The 22,734-nt window shown below is 47.2% G+C and overlaps 2 protein-coding genes across 2 annotated transcripts in view; both read left to right on the top strand.

Moving 5' to 3' along the window:
- LOC141094134 (uncharacterized) overlaps nt 1-14,212 on the top strand; it is a 51,602-nt gene extending 37,390 nt beyond the window's left edge. The window contains exon 7 of the mRNA XM_073579869.1: nt 12,190-14,212. Coding sequence (XP_073435970.1) covers nt 12,190-13,538 — 1,349 coding nt within the window. The 3' untranslated portion in view covers nt 13,539-14,212. The remainder of the gene's footprint in view (nt 1-12,189) is intronic.
- LOC141094167 (uncharacterized) overlaps nt 1-22,734 on the top strand; it is a 219,457-nt gene that overhangs the window by 94,704 nt on the left and 102,019 nt on the right. The gene's annotated exons all lie outside the window — the stretch shown is intronic.

Consider the following 22,734-nt stretch of genomic DNA (forward strand, 5'->3'; position numbering starts at 1 on the left):
CAAAGGTGGCGTTTCTAATGTTGCACCTTGGAGGTGAGGCTCTGGCATGGTTGAACCCATTGTGGATGAGCGAGGATCCGCTCATCTCCAATTTGCCTGCATTCTTGGGAGCTTTTCACAAAGTGTTCTATGAAATCGGGTGAAACACCTCTGCAGCTTCCGCTTTGCTCCGTTTACGTCAGACCAATTCTTCTGTGGGGCAATGCGGTACGCTTTCGCACTCTGGCGTCTGAACTCGGATGGAACAATGAAGCTTTGCTGGCGACATTCTGGGAGGTTTCCAAAGATATTAAGGATGAGCTAGCCAGTCGAGACCTACCAACCACCCTCAACGACCTGATCTCTCTCGCCATCTGTATAGACCTCCGCTTCCATGAGTGTGCTAGTGAGGTGGCATGTGAAAGAAAACCGCAGCGCTTGGCTCTGTTTTTTTTTTTTTTTGCCCAAGGACCTGAGAAGCTCCGGCATCTTTGGGCAGTAGGAGAGGACTCTCTAAACAGGACGTCTCTCAACCCCTGATTCTTGCTGTGGCTGTGACAACCGGTGAATCTCGGTTTGTTGAGTCAGCATACTTGGATTCCGGGGCATCCAGAAATTTCATCCTTCAGGCTGTAGTGGATCGGTTCCAAATCCCAGTTCAGCCACTTCAGAACCCCATGGCAATAATATCTGTCGATGGGAGAACTCTTCTGGAGACGGTTCATTTGGCTACTGAGCCGCGTGAGATACGTATTGGAATGCTCCATACAGAGAAAATTATCTTCTTTGTTGTCTCCAACAAGTCTCATGCCTTTCTCTTGGGCCTACCATGGCTGTGTCAGCACGAACCTGTGGTGGAATGGAGAACTGGAGAGGTGCTCCGCTGGGGACATTTCTGTCATGAGACATGTCTGGCTCCCATACGCCTGGCTAAGGCCCTGTGTAGTCCAACATCGCTGCCCGGTTTGCTATCCACCTATTGGTCCTTCGCTAACGTATTTGACAAGAAGGAGGCAGAGACTTTGCTGCCCCACAGGCCGTATGACTTCCCTATCGACTTGATTCCCGGGTCTACACCCCTTAGAGGCTGAGATTACCCTCTGTCCCCAGCTGAGACTCAAGCTATGTCAGACTATATCCTGGAGAATTTGGCCAGGAGGTTCATTCAGAAATCCTCCTCTCCTGCTGGGGCCGGGTTTTTCTTTGTCAAGAAGAAGGACAGATCTCTACGACCCTGTATAGACTATCGAGGTCTCAACCAGATCATGGTGAAAAATAAATATCCTATCCCACTGATTCCCGAGTTGTTTGACCGAGTAAGAGGTGCCAGAATCTTTACCAAATTAGATTTAAGGGGCGCCTACAATCTAATCCACATTCGCCGGGGAGACTAATGGAAGACGTCTTTAAACACCAGGGACGGACATTATGAATACCGAGTGATGCCCTTCGGTCTTAGTAATGCATCAGCAGTTTCCAAGAGTTTGTCAACGATATCTTCTGGGACCTGCTTTATACCTGTGTCGTGGTGTACCTGGACGATATTCTGGTATTTTCCCCGGATCTGGCCTCTCACAGATGAACAGTTTGGCAAGTTCTGCGTCTTAGGTATAATCGTCTCTACGCCAAGTATGAGAAGTGCGTTTTCCAACAGTCTTCTCTTTCTTTCTTGGGATACATTGTCTCAGATACCGGATTCAGGATGGATCCTGAATAGGTCTCTTCCATCCTTAAGTGACCACTGCCCATGGAAGTCAAAGCAATCCAAAGATTCCTTGGCTTTGCTAACTATTATCGGTAATTTATTCTGCACTTCTCCACTGTGACTGCTCCTATCTCTGCCATGACCCAAAAGTGAGTGAATCCAAACTGGTCCCCCGAGGCTGAAGAGGCCTTCCAATCTCTCAATCGGTTCTTCTCCACAGCACCCGTTCTGCTTTGTCCGGATGTGAATAAACACTTATTCCTTGAGGTGGATGCATCCACATTAGGGGACAGTGCTTACCCAGAAGTTTTCCTTGGGTCTCCGTGTGTCCTAAAGCTTTTTCTCCAAGGCCTTCTCTGTTCCAGAATGTAACTACTCCATCAGGGACAATGAGTTGGTCGCCATTAAGATGGCTTTGAGGGAGTAGCGATATCTGCTGGAGGGTGCAGTTTATCCAGTAGTGATCTACACAGACCATAAGAACCTGGCATATCTCTAGTCCGCTCAGAGACTTAATCCTCGCCAAGCCAGGTGGTCTTTGTTTTTTGCCCGCTTTAACCTTCATTTGCATTACAGATCCGGTGACAAGAATGTCAGATCTGATGCCCTCTCTCGCTCATTTCTGTCTGGGGACCAAGAGGATCCTCAATTCATCATTGACCCCTCTAAGATGGTTTTGGTCGCCCCCAACTGCCTGTCGTGAATTCCTCCAGAATAGAATAAAGAATTACAATTGATTTCTCGTCATTACTGGTGGCCATCCATGAGGAGGGAAATCTATGCTTATGTGGCTGCCTGACTGACTTGTGCCCGCAATAAAGTTCCTAGATGACTTCCTACTGTTACCCATACCTTCTGTTCTTTGGCAGCACATAGCAATGGACTTCATTACGGATTTTCCAGTTTCCAAAGGTTGCACCGTCATCTGGGTAGTTGTGGATTGCTTCTCTAAAATGGCGCACTTTACCCTGTTGTCTGCTCTCCCATCCGCTCCTGAATTGGCTGACAAGCTTCATCAAGCATATTTTCCGCCTGCATGGATTCCCTTGCCACATCGTATCCGATTGAGGTTTGCAGTTTACTTCCAGATTCTGGTGAGCGCTCTGTAAACATCTGGATATCTTCTTGGATTTCTCCTCGGCCCATCACCTTCAGTCCAATGGACAAGTGGAGCGTGTCAACCAGGTCCTGGGCAACTACCTGCGACACTTCGTCAATGCACATCATAATGATTGGATGAAATTACTTCCCAGAAATGAGTTCTCCTATAATAATCATGTTGGTGAATCCTTGGGAGAGTTGCCATTCTACATTGTGTTCGGTCGGCAACCTGAGGTTCTCCTTCCAGTGACGGTTCCTTATGATATGTCCCTGCGGCAGATGTCCTTTCCAATGATTTTGTGAAGTTGTGGGAGGACACCAGAGTCACATTCGAAGCATCCACGGTTCGTGTTGAGACATGCGGACAGTAGCCGCCTGGATCCTCCAGGCTTCTGTCCTGGAGACAAGGTATGGCTTTTGTCCAGGTACGTCTGGCTGAAAGGTCCCTTCTTATTGGGCCTTTCGAGGTGTTGAAGCGAATCGACGAGGTCTCCTGTACATTGAAGCTACTTCCTTCTCTGTGGATTCCAAATTGCTTTCATGTATCCCTACTGAAGTCAGTCATCCTGAGTCCCTTCTTCAAGTGATCCCAGTATCACGCCCATGCCAACAGCCTTGGATGTTTTTGAAGTGGAGAACATCTTGGCCATGAAGAGGGTGAGAGGCAAGACCTTCCTCGTTTACTGGAAGGGATTTGGTCCTAAAGAGAGGTCCTGGGAGCCCACGGAGAATATTCACGCTCCGAATCGTCTCCGGAACTTCCTCGATGGTTTGAAGAGGTTGGGGTGTAAAGGGGGGTACTGTTAGCACCACGCTGGGTTCCCGGCGTTTGAGCTCACTCACCTGCACTGCAGTTGGTTCCTCTCTTTCTCATGCTCCGCTTTCTCCCAGCAGCACTTCCAGGTGGGTTTCTGGCCATGTTCTAAGGGCACGCGCTTGTTCCCGCTCTCTTAAATGGCCAGCACGTGCACTTGCTATTTCTCTTGTCACCTTCCACGACAGCCACATCGGAGGTTGTCTTCCCCACCCTAATAGGGGACAGGAACACAAAGAGGTTAAATACCCCTCCCCTTCCTGCAACCACCAGTGTTTTCCTGTCCCCTATGGGACATGAAGAGGTCTACGATGGTGCTGCCGTGGCTGGCGATCGGAAGCACCCTACGTCTTTCACCTGTACATGCTGGGCAGCTGAGGTCTGGGGTCCTGCTTTCCTACTCCGGTGGCTGCACCCGTCTCCTCCTGCTCGGTGGACTTGTGTCCTTCCCGCCTCTCCTGCGCCTCCTCGGGAGGTAAAGCGGGGCGGTGACGTGCGTGCCGGTGGGCCAAAGGGGGGAGGAGGAGCACAGATGATGCTGGACCCACGATTTTTAAAGATCCGGGTGGGGAGCACCAGGTAAGACCACCTGTCTGACGCTGACTGCAGACAGACATGGACGGTGATAAACTCTCTCTCTCTGCTTCTGCGGAGCCCAGCGTATCCCCTCCTACTGTAAGTAGCATGTGTCGGCCCCGGCTATCCTATCTTTATTCCCTCCAGTGGCTTAGCTTACCGTCTCTCTCTTATAGGGAGAAAAGGTCTCTGACCCTAAGAGGGCAAATGTAAAATGTGTGCTGCTAGACTCCCCTCTTCGTCTGGCAAAAAGCTCTGCCAATCCTGTACGGAGGAGGTCCTACATTCTGAACAGCCCTCTCTTCTGAATAGCATTAAATCCCTCCTAAAACATGAGGTTCAGGCTTCCATGGCCACTTTATCCCAGATCCCGGTGCCACAACCACCTCCCTCTAAGAAGAGGAAGAAAGGTCCGATAGAATCTAACCCAGACTCGGGCGTCATTCAGTCCTTGGGTTCGGAGGACGCTTGGGAGAATGAGGGTTCAACTTCCACTTCCACTCCTAAATCAGGGAACAAACAATATTACTTTAGTTCCAATGATATGGGTGAACTAATCAGTATGGTTAGGTGCACCGTGGAGGAGGAAGAAGTTAAATACACGGTACAGGATGAGATGTTTGGGGGTCTGAAGCCAAAGATTACAAGGGGTTTCCTGTACATGAGAATGTACAGAATCTGATCCTCTATGAATGGGGCCTCCCTGAAAAAGGCCTCAGCGTGCCCTCTGAGCTGAAAAACCATTTCTCCCTGGATGGTGATAATTCCTTATGGGAGACCTCGAACGTAGACGTGCAGAAGTCCAGGGTAGCTTATTAAGGAAGTCCTGGGACACCTCTACAAATCTGCTAAAAGCTAATATAGCTTCCACATGTTGGGCGTCGGATTCCTGTAGCTACACAACAGGAGTCCAGAGCCTCACATACTGCTTCGCATCAAGTCATTCCTGAGGCTAAGTCCCGCTGCCGCTCCACTGAGCATGCTCATGAGACGATCTCCCATTGGAGCTCGGTAGTCACGTGCTCAGGTCCTTCCCCTGATCTGATTGGTCCAGCTCAGAGATCTGGAAGGTCCCGGCAGCGCACGGCTATAAAAGGACCGCATGGCCGTTCGGCCATGCGCTAGTATAGACATTACTTGCTAGATGTGTGAATGGTGACGGATGTATGATTCTGGTGACTGACTCATTTGAAACCCCTTCCCTCTGATAATATGCATGTGGATAGGGAATTAGTTCAGCAGTCAGCACCAGTCAGTGGCAAGCCTTAGGTCACTGTGCACACCGCGCCTCTACAGTAGCATCCGATTGTGCTTCTCCTCACGGCACTATCGTCTTGCGGCAGTGTCCTACGCCGCGCTGCAGTTGCAGCTCTCTTTGGCGCCCGCAGTAGCGACCCTGCACACACGGTAGGTGTAGATGGACGCAGTTCCTTCTGCCTTTGGTCCTGCACCTGTGACCTGATACCGTGTGTGCATATATCTGAGACCTGTGACGCTAACAGGCTCTGCCTTTTTGTGTTTTCCCTTACTGGCATCTCTGTGATTAAACAGTGATTGCTCTGCGCACCTGGGTGACGTTTAACCCCGTGCGCATTATACCGCCATATTGTGCGTATGCCATTACTCAGCAGCAGTTATAACACCTTCTGCACGTTGGACCCCGAGCGGCGAACTCACTTTTATTTAGTGCGTTCCGCCGTTCCTAACACCACATGTGTGGCCAGGTCCCTGTTTCTATGGTTACGCACACTTGAGGATCATCTGACTCACGGCACCTCAAGGGAAGAGATACTCGACTCCCTAGCCCTACTGCAGAAAGCGACGGGGTTCTTAGCTGATGCTTCTGCCGAGTCAGTCCGGGTAGCCGCAAAAGCAGCCGTCCGTTCTAACTCTTCAAGAAGAGCGTTCTGGTTAAAATCCTGTGGAGGCGACTTTACCTCCAAAGCCAAATTGTGTGCCATCCCCTTCCAAAGCCACGATGTGTTCGGGCCTGTCCTGGATGACATCCTGGACAAGGCCTCGGACAAAAAGAAATCTCTTCCGGAACATAAAAATCTTAGGAGACAGTTTTTTCGTCCCTCTCAGAGTACAGGGGGAAAGGCAAAACAGGGAGATGGAGTTATCCCAAAGGAGGCAAGGGCAAGAACATGGGGGGTCGACTCTCGCTCTTTTTCACCCAGTGGCAATCCATCTCCACAAATCAGTAGGTCCTCCATACCATACGAGATGGACTAAAAGTAGAGTTCGAGAGTCCTCCCCCACAATGCTTAAGGGTGACCTCCCTACAGTCTCCACATCTACTCAGGTTGACCGCGACCAAAGCTGGAGGAAGGACACGGCCATTACTCGCGTCTCTTCCTGGTGACAAAACCATCAGGGAAAAACCGAATCATCACAAATTTGAAGCCATTAAACGAATCGATCCTGTACAGGCGATTCCAAATGTAGTCAATCAGGTCAGCAATCCCGCTCATCGGACAGAACTAGGTAATGGCAACACTGGATCTGAGGGATGCATACTACCATGTGCCAATCCATCCGGAGCACAGGAAATTCTTCAGATTCACAGTCTTTCAGGGTCAGCAAATCAACCATTTTCAGTTCAACGTCCTACTCTTCGGCATCTCAGCGGCACCACGGGTCTTTACCAAGATCATGGCGGAAGCAGTGATTTTCATCCGGCGCCAGGGAATATGCATTATCCCATATCTGGATGACTTCCTCGTCACTGCACCTTCTTTCTCACGTCTAAAAATGAACAAAGAAAAGACCCTGGAGATATTAAGGTACCTGGGTTGGATACCGAACCTGGAGAAATCAGAGATTCTTCCCTCCACAAGGAGAAAATTTCTCGGAGTCCTCTTGGACTCAAGGGAAAGGACATCCTTCCTACCCAAAGATCGTCAGGTCGACCTTGTCCTCAAGATAACCAGGTTCAGGAACCAGCGGGCACCAACCCTCAGAGAGTCAATGTCTACTCTAGGATCTCTGACCACATGAACCCGGATGGTTTCTTGGGCTCAGGCCCACACTCAAATCTTACAAAGCCACGTGCTTCTACATTCCAGGCGGCGACAAATTCCTTTATCCTGAAAGATTCCCCACCCCGGTCATGTAAAATCGGCCCTGAGGTGGTGGTTGAACTACCGAAATCTTCAGAAGGGGGTCAGCTGGGATCAGCTTCCCCTGAAAACATTCCGCTCTGATGCCGGCCAACGTGGCTGGGGCGCAGTAGTAGAGATCCTATTTTCAGGTGCGATGGCCACTGAGCATCAGCACCAGTTCCTCAAACCTGAGGGAACTGAAGGCGGTAGAATAAGCTCTAAAAGCGTCATCATCACTAATCCAAAATCACCACATCTGCGTCTAGTCGGACAGCATGACCACAATGGCCTATCTACGGCACCAAGGGGGTACGAAGTACGCCGGCCTGAAGGCAACAGCAGCAAGGATCTTCTCCTGGGCAGAGGAAAACTTACTTTCTATCGCAGCAGTGCATCTGAAAGGATCAGAAAACACCAAGGCAGATTTCCTCAGCCGGAAAGACGTTTATCCAGGGGAGTGGTGCCTGTACCAAGCAGTCTTTTCGTCCCTAGCCTTATGATGGACCTATTCGCCAACAGGCAAAATGCAAAGACAGGAGTATTCTTTTCCCTCAACCACATGGATGGAGCACAAGGAATAGATGCCTTCGCCCAATGGTGGGATTTAAACCTCGCATATGCCTTCCCACCCATAACGATGCTAGCAAAAACATTACAGAAAATCCGGGCAGACCGAGTCCCCACAATACTAATCGCTCCGCTTTGGCCCCGAAGAAGTTGGTACAGTACCCTACTGGACATGGCCCAGGAAGACCCCTGGCTTCTACCCCAAAAGAGCGATCTCCTTCACCAAGGTCCTCTGCTACACCCGGAAATATGCAAATTGAACCTTGCAGCATGGTTACGGAGGCCAAAATCCTAAGAGCCAAAGAACTCTCGGATAAGGTAATCCAAACCCTTCAGGAAAGCCGAAAACCAATAACCAATGCCATCTATGCCAAGGTCTGGAAAAAGTTTTCGTCCTGGTGCTTTCCAGGCACCCCTGATCCTTTCCACCCCAACGTAGCACAGATCCTAGACTTTTTACAAAAAGGTCTAGAACTAGGCCTTACCCCCAGCACACTGAAGGTGCAATTATCAGCTCTTAGCGCATTTTTTGATCTTGACCTGGCCAACCACCGCTGTATGAAACGTTTTATGGCTTCGGCAGCCAGGATCCGTCCTAGACTCCGCAGTCAGGTGCCTCCTTGGGATCTCAACATCGTGCTCAACAGCCTAACCCAAGATCCATATGAACCTTTAGATTCCATGACCATAACGAACTTAACCCTTAAAACCGTCTTCTTAGTCGCAATTACTACGGCTAGACGTATAGGGGAATTGCAGGCCCTGTCAATTCAAGAACCTTGCCTCACAATCACTGCAGATAGTATCATCTTGAGATTAGATCATACCTTTCTACTCAAAGTGATCTCAAACTTCCATAGGGATCAGGATATTGTACTATCCTCTTTCTGCCCAAGCCCTTCCATCCCTAAGGAAGAGACTTTCCACACTCTCGACATTTGTAGTGTGGTCCTGTTTTACCTACAGCAGACTGAAGCCTGGCGTATTGACCAGAATTTATTCATCCAGTTCTCAGGACGAAATAAGGGCAAGAAGGCGGCAAAGAACATGATCGCGAATTGGATCAGACAGTCTATCTGCCTGGCCTACTCATCACAGAAACTGGATCCACTGGCTTCACTGAAGGCGCATTCTACCCGTTCGATAGCAACATCAAGGGCAGAGAGGGGGAATGCTTCGTCAGAGCAGATATGCAAAGCCGCCACCTGGTCGTCCATCCACACGTTCACCAGGCATTACAGACTAAATTTCAATTGGGATTTAACTTTTGGCAGACGAGTTCTGCAGGCTGTGATCCCTCCCTAGAGAAATTAGCTGTTGGTATTACTCCGATGTGGCTTTCGTGGAAGGTGACTAGAGAAAATAGAAATAGTCTTACCGGTAATTCGGTTTCTAGGAACCTTCCACAACAGCAGTAATTTCCCTCCCTATCTGATGATTTTATCAGATGATTCCTGCACTTTGGTAACTATTCATACTAGTGTGTCCAGGAAAACACTGGTGTTTGCAGGAAGGAGAGGGGTATTTAACCTCTTTGTATTCCTGTTCCCTATTAGGGCAGGGAAGACGACCTCCGATGTGGCTGTCGTGGAAGGTTCCTAGAAAACAAATTACCTGTAAGTCGAATTCTATTTTCCTCCCCAGCCAATGGTTTTGAGGCATTATGAATATATTCCTTCCTCTTCACTGGGGAGGTGCCTGAGCATCACCATTTTGCCGCTCGACCACAACATGTTCCTCCACCCAAAACGGTTCAAAATTGAAAGTTCTGTCCTATAGAAGTTACAACCTGGAGGAGCCACCTACGACCTGGGATAAGAAGACGCTGACAATTACCTACCCAGTTCTGTAAACTAAAAAGTCAAATGACTGTGTATGTAGAATGTGCTGACAAGTTAGAAAATCACTTGAAGAAAAATATTAAGATGCGTATGGTAATGATGCTGTTGGCTTCCTAGATCCCTGATATCTTATTGGATGAATCTACCTCTCTCCCTTCTGTGCTGCTGAATGTGCTCATATGGTCCAGTCTGCATGGCCAAACTTTGCTTTTATGATCGGTAACATTAAATGTTCAGTGAGGCCAAGTGTGAATTTCTGTATAATAACAACAGAGTTTCCTCTTATCCTGACTTTTCAATTTAATATTGACTAACTTGAAACGGGGTCGTGAGAAACTACGTAAAACCATTACACCTGTGCGATGATATATCTCTAAGCTGTGTGTGGCTGATGGCTGTAATATTCACGCCTGCAGGAGATGTGTTGGAATGACTCGAGCCCTGATTTCATGCATTCACTCCACATCATAAATTCCATTATGTTTTCAATCCTAAGGAATTCAGATTACTGCACAATCTCTCCTGAAATGGGTGCACTAATACTTTCTCTACCCTTCTGGTCAGGACTCACAGTAGGTCCAATGGTCCACCATAAATTAATGCAAGTCCTGTTTAGTATTGGATCTTGCCCCTCATACATACATGTTGAGAATGTAACATGTCTTTTTTTCTCTATTTGTTTACAGTTTTTCATATTGTATGAGTTGTGCTGGAATTGGCCTGCCTCACTTATGTGAGCCTGTAACTTCATGGTAGTCTTTAAATAAAAAAAAAAAAAAGGTTACCTTTGCCTCTTCCAAATGCCCAAGATCTTAATTTTAAAACACCGCATCTCTGCAATATTATAAAATGTCCTCCTTGAATGTCTAATACTTTTTAAAGAAACTCATTTAATGGAAAATATTGCCCGAGCTCTAAATTTACTTGCTGTTCTGTGGTGTGGCATGGTAAGAAGAATGGTCAGAATGCCGGGTCACAAGCAGGAGAGCAGAGAAAATACAAAATCAGAAGATGCTAGTGTAGTCAGTAAACGGGCCAGGGTCACAACAGGAGACAAATACAAAAGTTGGGAGCTGAGCACAGAGGACTGAACCAGAGGAGAACAAGGCTGTGTCTGGCAGCTTCCGGCCATATGCTTCTAGTTTTAGTAGGGCACCACACAATCCCATACTGCTATACTGGATGGTACTATAGGTCCCAGGCAACCTAATCTTTTTGGAAGGACAGAACCTGTGCCATCCAGAGTTTCTGGTTGCTATATCTCCTGCATCACCAGCGCCACCTGCAGAATGAATAAGGTGGCGCCTTATGGCAGAAACAGACGTTGCAGGAGCAGATCCCAGAAAAAATGTAACACACCATTTTCAGAAGTCTTAATATGACAAAATAGAAAACCAGAGGAGTAGAAACCCCAAATAAGTGGCTCTATTTTGGAAATTATAAGTCTAAGTGCGCACGTTGCGGTAACTGCGGGAAAACCGCATTTTAAATTCCCGCGATTTTCCCGTGAAATTCACGCCGGAAGGTGAATATAACCCGATTTTTTTTTTTTTTTTTTTTTTAATTCTATTACAGGGATATGGTACCTACAGCCTGGAGGAGTCTCCTCTCCTCCACCCCCTGGGTACCCTCCGCAAATGTTCTGCTTACTTTTCACATGGTGGGCACAGCCACATGCGGAAAGTAAGCAGAACAATGCATTCTGATGTGGGCGGAATCCCAGCAATTCCGCAAAATTAATGAGCATGCCGCGTATTTTTTAATCCGCAGCATTAGCACAGCATTGTGGAATCCCATAGGAATGCATTTTTTTTGCGTTTTCGCGGCAAAAACACGCATTAAAATCCACCGCGAAAAAAAACCGCGACGTATGAACGCAGCCTAACCCTCAGGGAATTAATCTATAGGAGTAGTGACTATTTTGATTTCACAGCCACTTTCTGGAAACTAGCACTGAGTGGATGTTGGAGAGTGAAAATTGCACATTTGCCATTTTATTACCCAACACAGAGTGTTCAGATTGTGCTGCAGGAGACACACACCATACATTAAGCGGGTTCTTCTCAATATAGTAATGCCAAATACCTGGATGTTGAATGTGGTTTGGGCGCACTGAAAGGCTCACAAGTGAGGGAAAGATTTGACTTTGGGAGAGCGGATATTGCTGGATTGGTTTATGGAAGCCATGTTACTTTTCAAGAGCCATTGAGCCACTAATAATGTGGAAAACTCTGTTTTTCCTCTGTCACATGATGTACCTGAGTGAGGCTTGTTCTTTGTGAGATGAGTAGAAGTTTTTATTTTCACCTACATTTGGGAGGCAGAATGAACAAACAGTCGAACACCACACTCTACTGGTTCATCCTATGAGGTTTTCTACCGACTGTGAAATGTCATTGTCTTGGTTTATAATTAAACTTTTTCAACATAGTTTAAGTAGAAGCGTTAAAAAGTATAAATTTCAAGGATTTTATTCAAAAATAATGGTTTTATTCTTGGCAGATGACTGTACCAAGAGATCAGAGGGACAGCTGACATCTTCAGTTTTTAAACCAGATGATTTTGAGAGTACACAGGATACAATTGAAGTCAATGCCATAACTCCAGATATACCATCATTCATTCGCAGCAAAGATCTACCATCTGATCCTTTGAAACAGGTCCTGCCTTCTGATTCATTACCGACTCCTGAGGAAAATCAAAGTCACAAAAAAAGCATTAAAACGTATAAAGCAAAGAAGCCATTTTCACGTTCAGAATATGTAAATCATTTTCCCCTCGAAAAGTCTTTTCTTAAATATCAAAAAATTCACACAACGGAGAATAGTCTTTCTTGTTCCAAGTGTGGAAAATGTTTTAACCATATATCACAACTTGTCACACACCAGAGAAGTCACACAGGTGTGAAACCATTTTCATGTTCAGAATGTGGAAAAATTTTTAAGGAAAAATCAGCTTTGGTTAAGCACCATAGAACTCACACAGGGGAGAAGCCTTTTTCATGTTCAGAATGTGGAAAATGTTTTACAGAGAAATCAAATCTGATCAAACATCAGCAAACTCACATGAGAGAGAAGACATTTTCATGTTCAGAATGTGGAAAATGTTTTAACCACAAATCAAATCTGATCAAACATCAGCAAACTCACACAGGGGAGAAGCCATTTTCATGTTCAGAATGTGGAAAAGGTTTTAACCACAAATCAAATCTTATCACACATCGGAAAACTCACACCGGGGAGAAGCCATTTTCATGTTCAGAATGTGGAAAATGTTTTATCCTCAAATCAAATCTTATCACACATCAGAAAACTCACACCGGGGAGAAGCCATTTTCATGTTCAGAATGTGGAAAATGTTTTATCCTCAAATCAAGTCTTATCACACATCAGAAAACTCACACAGGGGAGAAGCCATTTTCCTGTTCAGAATGTGGGAAATGTTTTAAACATAAAGCAGGTCTTGATGGCCACCATAGAACCCACACAGGGGAGAAGCCATTTTCATGTTCAGAATGTGGAAAATGTTTTATCCTCAAATCAAGTCTTCTCACACACCTGAGAACTCATACAGGGGAGAAGCCATTTTTATGTTCGGAATGTGGAAAATGTTTTAACCAGAAAACAAATCTTATCACACATCAGAGAATTCACACAGGGGAGAAGCCATTTTCCTGTTCGGAATGTGGGAAATGTTTTAAACGTAAAGCAGGTCTTGATGGCCACCATAGAACCCACACAGGGGAGAAGCCTTTTTCATGTTCAGAATGTGGAAAATGTTTTGAGAATATATCATTTCTTCTTCGCCATCAGAGCAGTCACACGGGGGAGAAACTTTTTTCATGTGCTTAAAGGGAATCTGTCACCTAGTTTTTCGCATATAAGCTGCGGCCACCGCCATTAGGGCTTGTCTACAGCATTCTATAATGCTATAGATAAGCCTCTGATGTAAACTGAATAAGAAAAACAAGTTAGATTATACTTACCCAGGGGTGGTCGGGTGTGGTCCGATTCCGATGGGTGTCGCAGGTCTGGGTCCGGCGCCTCCTATGTTCATGCAATGACGTCCGATTCCTTACTTCTATCACAGCTCCTGCGCAGGCATAATTCTCTGCCCTATTGAGCCCAGAGCAAAGTACTGCAGTACGCAGGCGCCAGGAAATGTCAGAGAGGCACTGCAGTACTTTACTATGCCCTCAAATTAGTACGCCTGCGCAGGAGCTGCGACAGAAGCAAGGAAGAGGACATCATCGCATGAAGATGGGAGGTGCCTTGACCCGGACCTGCGACACTCATCGGACCAGACCCCCCCCCTGGTGAGTATAATCTAATTTGTTTTTATCTTTCCAGTTGCATATGGGGCTTATCTACCGCAAATGTTTTACGTGGAAATTAACTCTGAATAAACTTCAGAGACGTCACACAGGGGAGAAGCCTTTTTCATCTTCAGAATGTTGTTTTAACCAAAAAGTGTACCTTCTCATTTCTCTTGTTTGTTCTCTTTAAATAAAAACACTCATACTCTCCTTCCTTGCCGGTGCTGATCCATTGGTGTCGCGATTCACGTTCCCACATTTCTTATCGAAGGGCTCATCTTTCCACTCCGGTGCCATTTCTGCCTCAGCTTGGAAAAAGTAGCACTCTTAACCCTCATAATGCAAGACAGCTCAAGCCTGTAAGTCCTGCAATTTCTCCTTTTTTAATGTCAGTCTCACAAGAAAACGGCTCCACAAATCTCCTTGCGTTCTCACTGAAGCCCACGTACTGAGCAATGTTTGCGTCACAGGGGAATTTACCTCCCCTCCTCCAAAGCCACAGGGGATTCTGATATGGGGAACGCCATAATTGATTTGTATTTCATATTGCGTCTATCCCTACTAAACAAGACATGGAGATATATATACAAAGGCTGAAGACCACATACAAAACTGAAATATGTTCCATCACTTCTATCACCGCTTTCTGGCAAGGTACAGAGATTAGAGGATGATGTTGAACAAGTTTTGGACCTTCAAAATGCTCATAAACAACACTGGATCTTCGCAGCCAGCAAATAAACAGTCAATTTAATATGGTAGATGACCTAGAAAATTACAATATCATCTGGATAAGGGGTTTACCTGAAAGCATCAATACACAAGTGATTAAGCAAACACTGCTCAAGTTATTCAAAATATCCTTTGTGATCCTATTGATAAGGAGCTGGAGATCGATAGAACGCACCGTACACTAGACAATCATGGCTCAGATTCTGAGAGTCCAATATACATTATCTGTCCCACATTTTTTTCAATGTAATTGAGCCTATTATGAGGAAAAAATATGAGTTGGGTTTTGTTGATTTCAATGTAAAACACAAATTGCTCACAGATCCTTTCTGAATGACACTTTCTAAAAGAAGGGTATTAAAACCACTACTTAATACCCTCGGGGAAAATGGCTTGATGTACTCCTGGGGCTACACGTCCCAGCTGTATATTTTCAAAGATTCAAGCTACATGAGAACATTCTGTGTTGCCCTGGACATTCCCAGTATCCATATATCTTACTGACCACTTGCTCCGCCATTGCCACAGAGAGTTCCAGCACGTTGCAGAAGACTTTCAATGGATCAGGAACTTGATGGTGATGCACTCAGATGGGAAAGGAACCTGCCAATCATATGAGCTCCTGAAGTGAAACTTGTCTTCCCTGATGAGAGAGACAGTTTACAGATGTGTGGTTGTTTCTATAAGAATATAATTACATATAGCTTAATAGAGTTTTATGTTCCTGTCTCCCAATATATAGAATGTCTGTCTCAATTCATATAAGATCTTAGAATGGCATATAAGTTGAGCTCAGATTATATTACTGTAATTCTCCCTCTGTACAAATCACTCGTCAGACCACACTTGGAGTATTGTGTGCAATTTTGGACGCCGGTGATCAAGAAAGACATTACTGAACTTGAAAGGGTTCAAAGGCGGGCTACTAAGATGATAAATGGAGTTGGTTCACTGCAATACCCAGAAAGGTCATCAAAATTAGGTCTATTTACTCTAGAAAAGAGAAGACTTAGGGGAGACCTAATATCTATGTACAAGTATATCAGAGGGCAATACAGAGATCTCTCCAATGAACTGTTTGTACCAAGGACTGTGACAAGAACAAGGTGGCATTCTCTTCGTTTGGAGGAAAGACAATTTCTGCACCAGCATAGAAGAGGGTTCTTCACGGTAAGAGCAGTGAGGCTCTGGAATTCTCTTCCTGAGGACGTGGTGATGGCCAACTCACTGAATGAATTTAAAAAAGGAATGGATGCTTTTCTTGTAACAGTATAGAAGGTTACGAATAATATTATAGGTAGATGGTTGACCCAGCTTAGGGGAAGGAATTTTTTTCCCTATGGAGAAAATTGGCTTCTACTCTGTGGGTTTTTTTCCTTCCCCAGGATCAACAATGCAGAATAGCTGCACTAAAAATAGGCTGAACTAGATGGACATAAGGTCTTCCTTCAGCCTTCAAAACTATGTTACTATGTAATATCAGGCTCCACAGTACAAATGCTGTTTCGAAGTGCCGACACCCGCATACTATTTTAGAAACACTGTCTGACATGGAGAGAATGTGTTTGATAAGATTTCTATCTACTCCAAAATGTTGTCTTTGGCAAACTTCTATCTCTAAATGTCACCAAATTAAGACATGCCATCAATACTTAAACAATTTAATATATTTTGCAGAGGGCATAATCATCATTGGTGCGGACTTTAATTTTATCTTGCATTCTTCTTTAGATGTGTCCCTGGGCCGGAGTTAGCAATATAAATCACAAAAAAAGCTTGCTAAATGTGCTCTGGTCTCTCCAACAGGTTGATGTATGGAGGACACTACAACCAGTCATAAAGGATTATACGTATTATAGACACAATACACGTCCATTGAAATAGACCACTCAAGGATGGACAAACTTAAGGACCTGCAGCTTTAAGGCCTCTGGAACGTATAAATGTTGATCCCAGACCCACATACCGTTCTTGAGAACTAAGTTCACGTCATTTGTCGGGTTGGCGAGAAATGGGTCTGCACCATAGGCCTCCTTAATGGTCTTCCATAGGTCCTTATTCTGAATGACTATGACAAACTTGGCATCAGACATGACGGTCTTAGACGGGGTCCGAGGTACGGAATCCGTGGCGTGGATTCGGGGCAATGCATCTGCTTTCCCATTACGTGAACCTGGGTGGTACGAAATTACAAAATTAAATTGGTTCAAAAATAGACTCCATCGAACCTGACGTGGAGAACGACATCTCGCAGATCTAAGGAATTCCAGGTTGGGATGATCCGTGAGCACAATAACTTGTTGTTCTGCCCCCTGCAGATGGTGCCTCCGTTCCTTAAATGCAGCGATAATGGCTAGAAGCTCCTTATCTCCCACATCGTAGTTCTCTGCAGCAGAGAGTCTGCGAGTTTTGCACAAAATCATCTCCGAAAGGGGAGTGCACGTTACGCTCAGGTTCTGGAAGGGATTCTGCGCTGCGCTTGGTGTTAATGTTTGTCTGTCTTCTACATATCATCCTCAGACTAATGGACAGATGGAGCAGACCTCAGGCTGGAACAGTATCTTCGATACTATATCAGCCATTCACAGGCTGACTGGTTGGAGTTTCTTCCGCTAGCAGAATTTTCTTACAACTCTCAGAGTTCATCTACTAAGGTAACACCCTTCTTTGCCAACCTGGGTTATCCCAGTATTCTTCCCAGATCCCCTATCGATGCACCGGTGCCTGCAGTTCATGAGAGGTTGATGGCAATGAGACAGAATCTGGTAACCCTGAAGGAATCGCTGTCTACTGAACAAGAGAGATATAAGAGATCTGCCGATAGGTGCATGCCTCCGAAATCTATGTTCAAGGTAGGAGACTCTGTGTGGTTATCTACTAAAAACTTGAGATTGAACATTCCATCACAGAAACTAGGACAATAATTCAAGATCTCTGGGATCGTGAGTTCCGTTGCCTGTTGTCTGAAGTTGCCAAGGACCTTGAAGGTACATCCTGTGTTTCATGTCTCCCTGTTAAATCCAGTGTCTCCAAATACTTTTCAGGGTCGTATTACACCTCCTTCTCAGCCTGTGATAGAGGACGAACAAGTGCAGTTTGTTGTAGAGAAGATTCTGGATTCTAGAATCCGCAGGAATCAAGTGCAGTACCTAATCAAATGGCAAGGATATCCGTCTGAGAATGAAGTAGAATTGTACATTAGATTCAGACTTCAATGTCCAGGTGGCTAATGTCCTAAAAGAAAGATTCCAAAACCACAAATATCCAAAAAAATTATTAAAACGTGCTTTCATCAATGTCAAGGGAAAGGAATCCTTACTTATAACCAAAACCAAGACGTCATGTGTCAAATACGAGTCCAATTTCATCACCACATTCAATATACACCATAAAGACATACGGAAACTATTCAGGAATATTGGTATATTCTCCTGAATGATACCATCCTAGGGAAACCTCTTATTATTATTATTTATAATTATAGCGCCATTTATTCCATAGCGCTTTACATGTGAGGGGGGTATACATAATAAAAGCAAGTACAGTAATCTTAAACAATACAAGTCATGACTGGAACAGGAGGAGAGAGGACCCTGCCCGCGAGGGCTCACAATCTACAAGGGATGGGTGAGGATACAGTAGGTGAGGGCAGAGCTGGTTGTGCAGCAGTTTGGTTGATCGCTGGTCACTGCAGGTTGTAGGCTTGTTGGAAGAGGTAGGTCTTCAGGTTCTTTTTGAAGGTTTCCATGGTAGACGAGAGTCTGATATGTTGTGGTAGAGAGTTCCAGAGTAGGGGTAATGCGCGAGAGAAATCTTGTATGCGACTGTGGGAAGAGGAGACAGGGGAGTTTAGAAGGAGATCTTGTGAGGATTGGAGGTTGCGTGCAGGCAGGGCCGGTTTTAGGCAAAGTGGGGGCTAGGCAAAGTTTAAAATGGGGCCCCAAATGCGAACATATTGCACATCACACAGAAGCATTTCGGTTGTATTTACATGTGCTGAGTTCAGGACGCTAAATGAGTGTGATCGACAATATTGAAGTCGTTCAACACTTGTTTCCCGGCCTCGTTCCACCATCTGAGAAAGAATCATGGGAACAGAACAATCACTAATGGATCACCATACAGTATAATGTTATCAGCAGCACATCTACAGTTTACACCCCATAGTATTAGGGCTGGCGGAATGCACCAAATAATAAAGATAATAATAAGGTGCGTTTGCAGCCCGAGGTCAACCGTGCAGGGGTGGTAACCTGCTGCTCAGTAATGGTGGATGCTATATGGCGGTATACTATAAAGACTCACGCGGGTTATCGTCACCTGGTGTGTACGGGGGCGGACTCTTGCTTCACAGAGCCGCATTACCGCTGAACATAAACGTTGGAGCCTGTTTGTGCTCACAGAGCTCGGCTAAAAGCGCACAGTGTACGGCGACACAACGCTACCCCAAGGACACGGGGTTAGAGTCCCTCTAGGCCCACTGAGCGCGCGGCGTCGCTGCCACGAGCACCGCTAAAGACGCTGGCAGTGGAGTGTGGAGCACGTGCACTGAGGCGTGCTGGATCACTGGTGAGGACCAATGTCTGACTCAAACCCTGAGCTACCTACACCTAAGCCTGGGCGCTAGCAGGCTAGGCTGCACAACACATGCGTACCAAGGTTAGGGGTTTGATAATGAGTCAGTCACCAGATACATTTATACATGCATACATCTCTCACACCTTATAGTCTGTAAATACAGTCTATCCTAGCGCATGGGCGAGCGGCCATGCGAACCTTTTATAGCCACGGGCGTCCGGGACCTTCCTGGTTTCTCGGATGGGCCAATCCGAACACGAGCAGGACCTGAGCACGTGACCCTCGATCTCCAATGGGAGATCACTCCACGGGCATGCTCAGTGGCCCGACATGAGGACTTAGTCCCTGGAGAATCTCGCTGCTGAGCAGCATGCATTGTCATAGCTGTGCCAGAAGTGGCAGCAGCAAGCAAACCCACGGAGTTGGCCTGGGCAGAGCACCGGGACCGACGAATCTGCTGAGCAGGCTCCACTGCGGCCGAAGAAGAATGGGAGACCACTGGGTGCAAGGCTCTGGATTCCTGCTGTGCAGTGGCAGGAACCCGACGCCTAACATTACCCCCACTCCTAGGGCCCCCACCCCTCTGAGCCTCGCTACGCTCAAACGCCGCAATGAGGAGCGGAGCGTGGATGTTCTCCACTGGCTCCCAGGTCCGAACCTCTGGACCATAACCCTTCCAATCCACCAAATAAAACTTTTTGCCCCGCATCACCTTGCATCCCACGATGGCATTGATCTCAAACTCGTCCAAGGACAAGTCTGATGTCCCGGCAGATGACTTGGAGAACCGGGACAAGTGAACAGGCTTAAGGAGGGACACGTGGAATGTATCAGAGATAGCCAAGTGTGGTGGAATGGCCAAACAGTAGACCACAGAGCTGATCTGCTCGAGGACCTTGAAGGGGCCAATGTAGCACGGTGCGAACTTAGCGGACTCTACCCACAGCCTGATGTTTCGGGCAGAGAGCCACACCAAGTCGCCAGGGGCAAAAGTCAGAGCAGGATGCCACTGTGCGTCAGCGGAGGTTCTCATTCTCTCCTTGGAAGCCCGGATAGCATCCTGGGTGCGATCCCAAATGTCGTGTGCCTCCACCGCCCAGTCTGCCACCCTGGAGTCGGTGGATGACACGGGCATGGGCACAGGGACGCGCGGATGCTGGCCGTAATTTAGGAGGAATGGGGTCTGACCGGTGGAGTCGGCCACAGCATTGTTCAAAGCGAACTCTGCCCACGGCAGCAAGGATGCCCAGTCGCCTGCCTGGCCGAGACAAAATGTCGAAGATATGTGATCAGGGTCTGGTTGGCTCTCTCTACCAACCCGTTCGTCTCGGGATGATAGGCCGAGGAGAGATTCAGCTCAATGCTGAGCAGGGAACAAAGCTCACTCCAAAACCAGGATGAAAACTGAGGACCCCGGTCACTGACAATCTTGTCTGGCATGCCATGCAGGCGGAAAAAGTGCTTAATGAACAACACTGCCAGGCCCCACGTAGAAGGTAACTGGGAGAGAGGTACCAGGTGCACCATCTTAGAGAAATGGCTGGTGACAACCCAAATGACCGTGCTGCCACTGGACTTGGGTAGCCCCACCACAAAGTCCATACTGACCATCTCCTAGGGCCTGTCAGCTACCGGCAGAGGATAAAGAAGCCCAGCGGGCTGCTGCCGAGAGCACCTATTCTGGGCGCAAGAGACGCACGCCTGAATATAGGCCCTGACGTCATGGGCCATATGCGGCCACCAGCACATCCTCGCCAGAAGCTCAGAGGTCTGTTTTGTCCCGAAATGTCCACCCACCCTGGACGAATGAGCCCAAGAGAGGACCTCCGGTCGCAGACGGGCAGGGGCAAATGTCTTGCCCGGAGGTACTGACTCAAGGGCAACCGGAGCCACAGTTCTCAGGCTCTCGGATGGGACGATCAGCCGAGGCTCCTCTTCCTCCGATGACACCACGGAGTGGGAGAGAGCATCGGCCCGAACGTTCTCCCCGGAGAGAAAATGGAGGGTGAAGTGCAACCGGGAAAAGAACAAAGACCATCTGGCCTGGCGAGAATTTAGCCGCTGGGCTGTTTGCAGATACACCAAGTTTTTGTGGTCGGTGAACACCTGGAAAGGGTGGCGAGGCCCCTCAAGGAGGTGTCTCCACTCCGAGAAGGCCAACTTCATCGCTAGCAACTCCCTGTCCCTGATGGCATAATTCCTCTCTGCCGGTGTGAAGGTCTTGGAGAAGAAGCATGGGTGCTTCCGACCTTGCGGGTCCTTCTGGAACAGGACCGCGCCAGCACCGACGGAAGAGGCATCCACCTCCAGAATGAAGGGTTTAGCTACATCGGGGCGATGTAGAATGGGAGCGTTAGCGAAATGGGACTTAATGGAGGAGAAGGCCATGGAGACCGGTTCCGACCACAACTTGGGATTTGCACCCTTCTTGGTGAGGGCTACCAAGGGCGCTACCAAAGTCGAGAAGTGGGGGATGAATTAGCGATAGTAATTTATGAACCCCATAAAGCGCTGCACCGCTTTGAGAGAATGAGGTTCCTGCCAATCCATCACCACCTGTAGCTTGGCAGGATCCATAGCCAATCCCCGGGTGGAGATGATATAGCCCAGGAAAGGCAAGGACTCCTGCTAAAACACACACTTCTCCAACTTGGCAGAGGGAGTTTGCCCGCAGGCGATCGAAAACTTTGCAAACATCTCTCCGGTGGGAGTCAATATCTGGAGAGTAGATGAGAATATCATCCAGATAGACTACAACCGAGGTGGTAAGCATATCCCGGAAGATATCGTTCACAAAGTCTTGGAAGACGGCCAGGGCATTACAGAGGCCGAAGGGCATCACCAGATATTCATAGTGCCCATCCCGGGTGTTAAATGCCGTCTTCCATTCGTCCCCATCATGGATGCGAATCAGGTTGTAAGCCCCTCACAGATCAAGTTTGGAAAACACCTTTGCTCCCCGTAGCCTATCAAACAGCTCTGATATCAGGGGCAAAGGATACTTATTCTTAACGGTGATGGCGTTAAGACCCCTGTAATCGATGCAAGGATGTAGTTCTCCACTCTTCTTCTGGACGAAGAAGAATCCCGCCCCCGCTGGTGACACTGACTTCCTAATGAATCCTCTTGCCAGATTCTCCCTGATGTATTGAGACATGGCCTCTGTCTCTGGGAGAGATAGGGGATAGACCCGACCCCGGGGAGGCTCAGCACCAGGCAAGAGGTCAATAGGACAGTCATAGGGGCGATGTAGTGGAAGGGTCTCCGCCGCCTTTTTAGAGAACACGTCCACATACTGTCGATAGTGTTTGGGGAGCAAGGAGAAATCTGCGGGAACCTCGGTGGAGGCAACCTGAACGCACTCCCTCAGACATCTACCCTCACATAATTTACTCCACCCAATAATCTTCCCTGAGGACCAC

Source organism: Dendrobates tinctorius, unplaced genomic scaffold (assembly GCF_039654945.1).
Source record: "Dendrobates tinctorius isolate UK_male_01 unplaced genomic scaffold, ASM3965494v1 ptg000063l, whole genome shotgun sequence".
Lineage (NCBI taxonomy): Eukaryota > Metazoa > Chordata > Amphibia > Anura > Dendrobatidae > Dendrobates > Dendrobates tinctorius.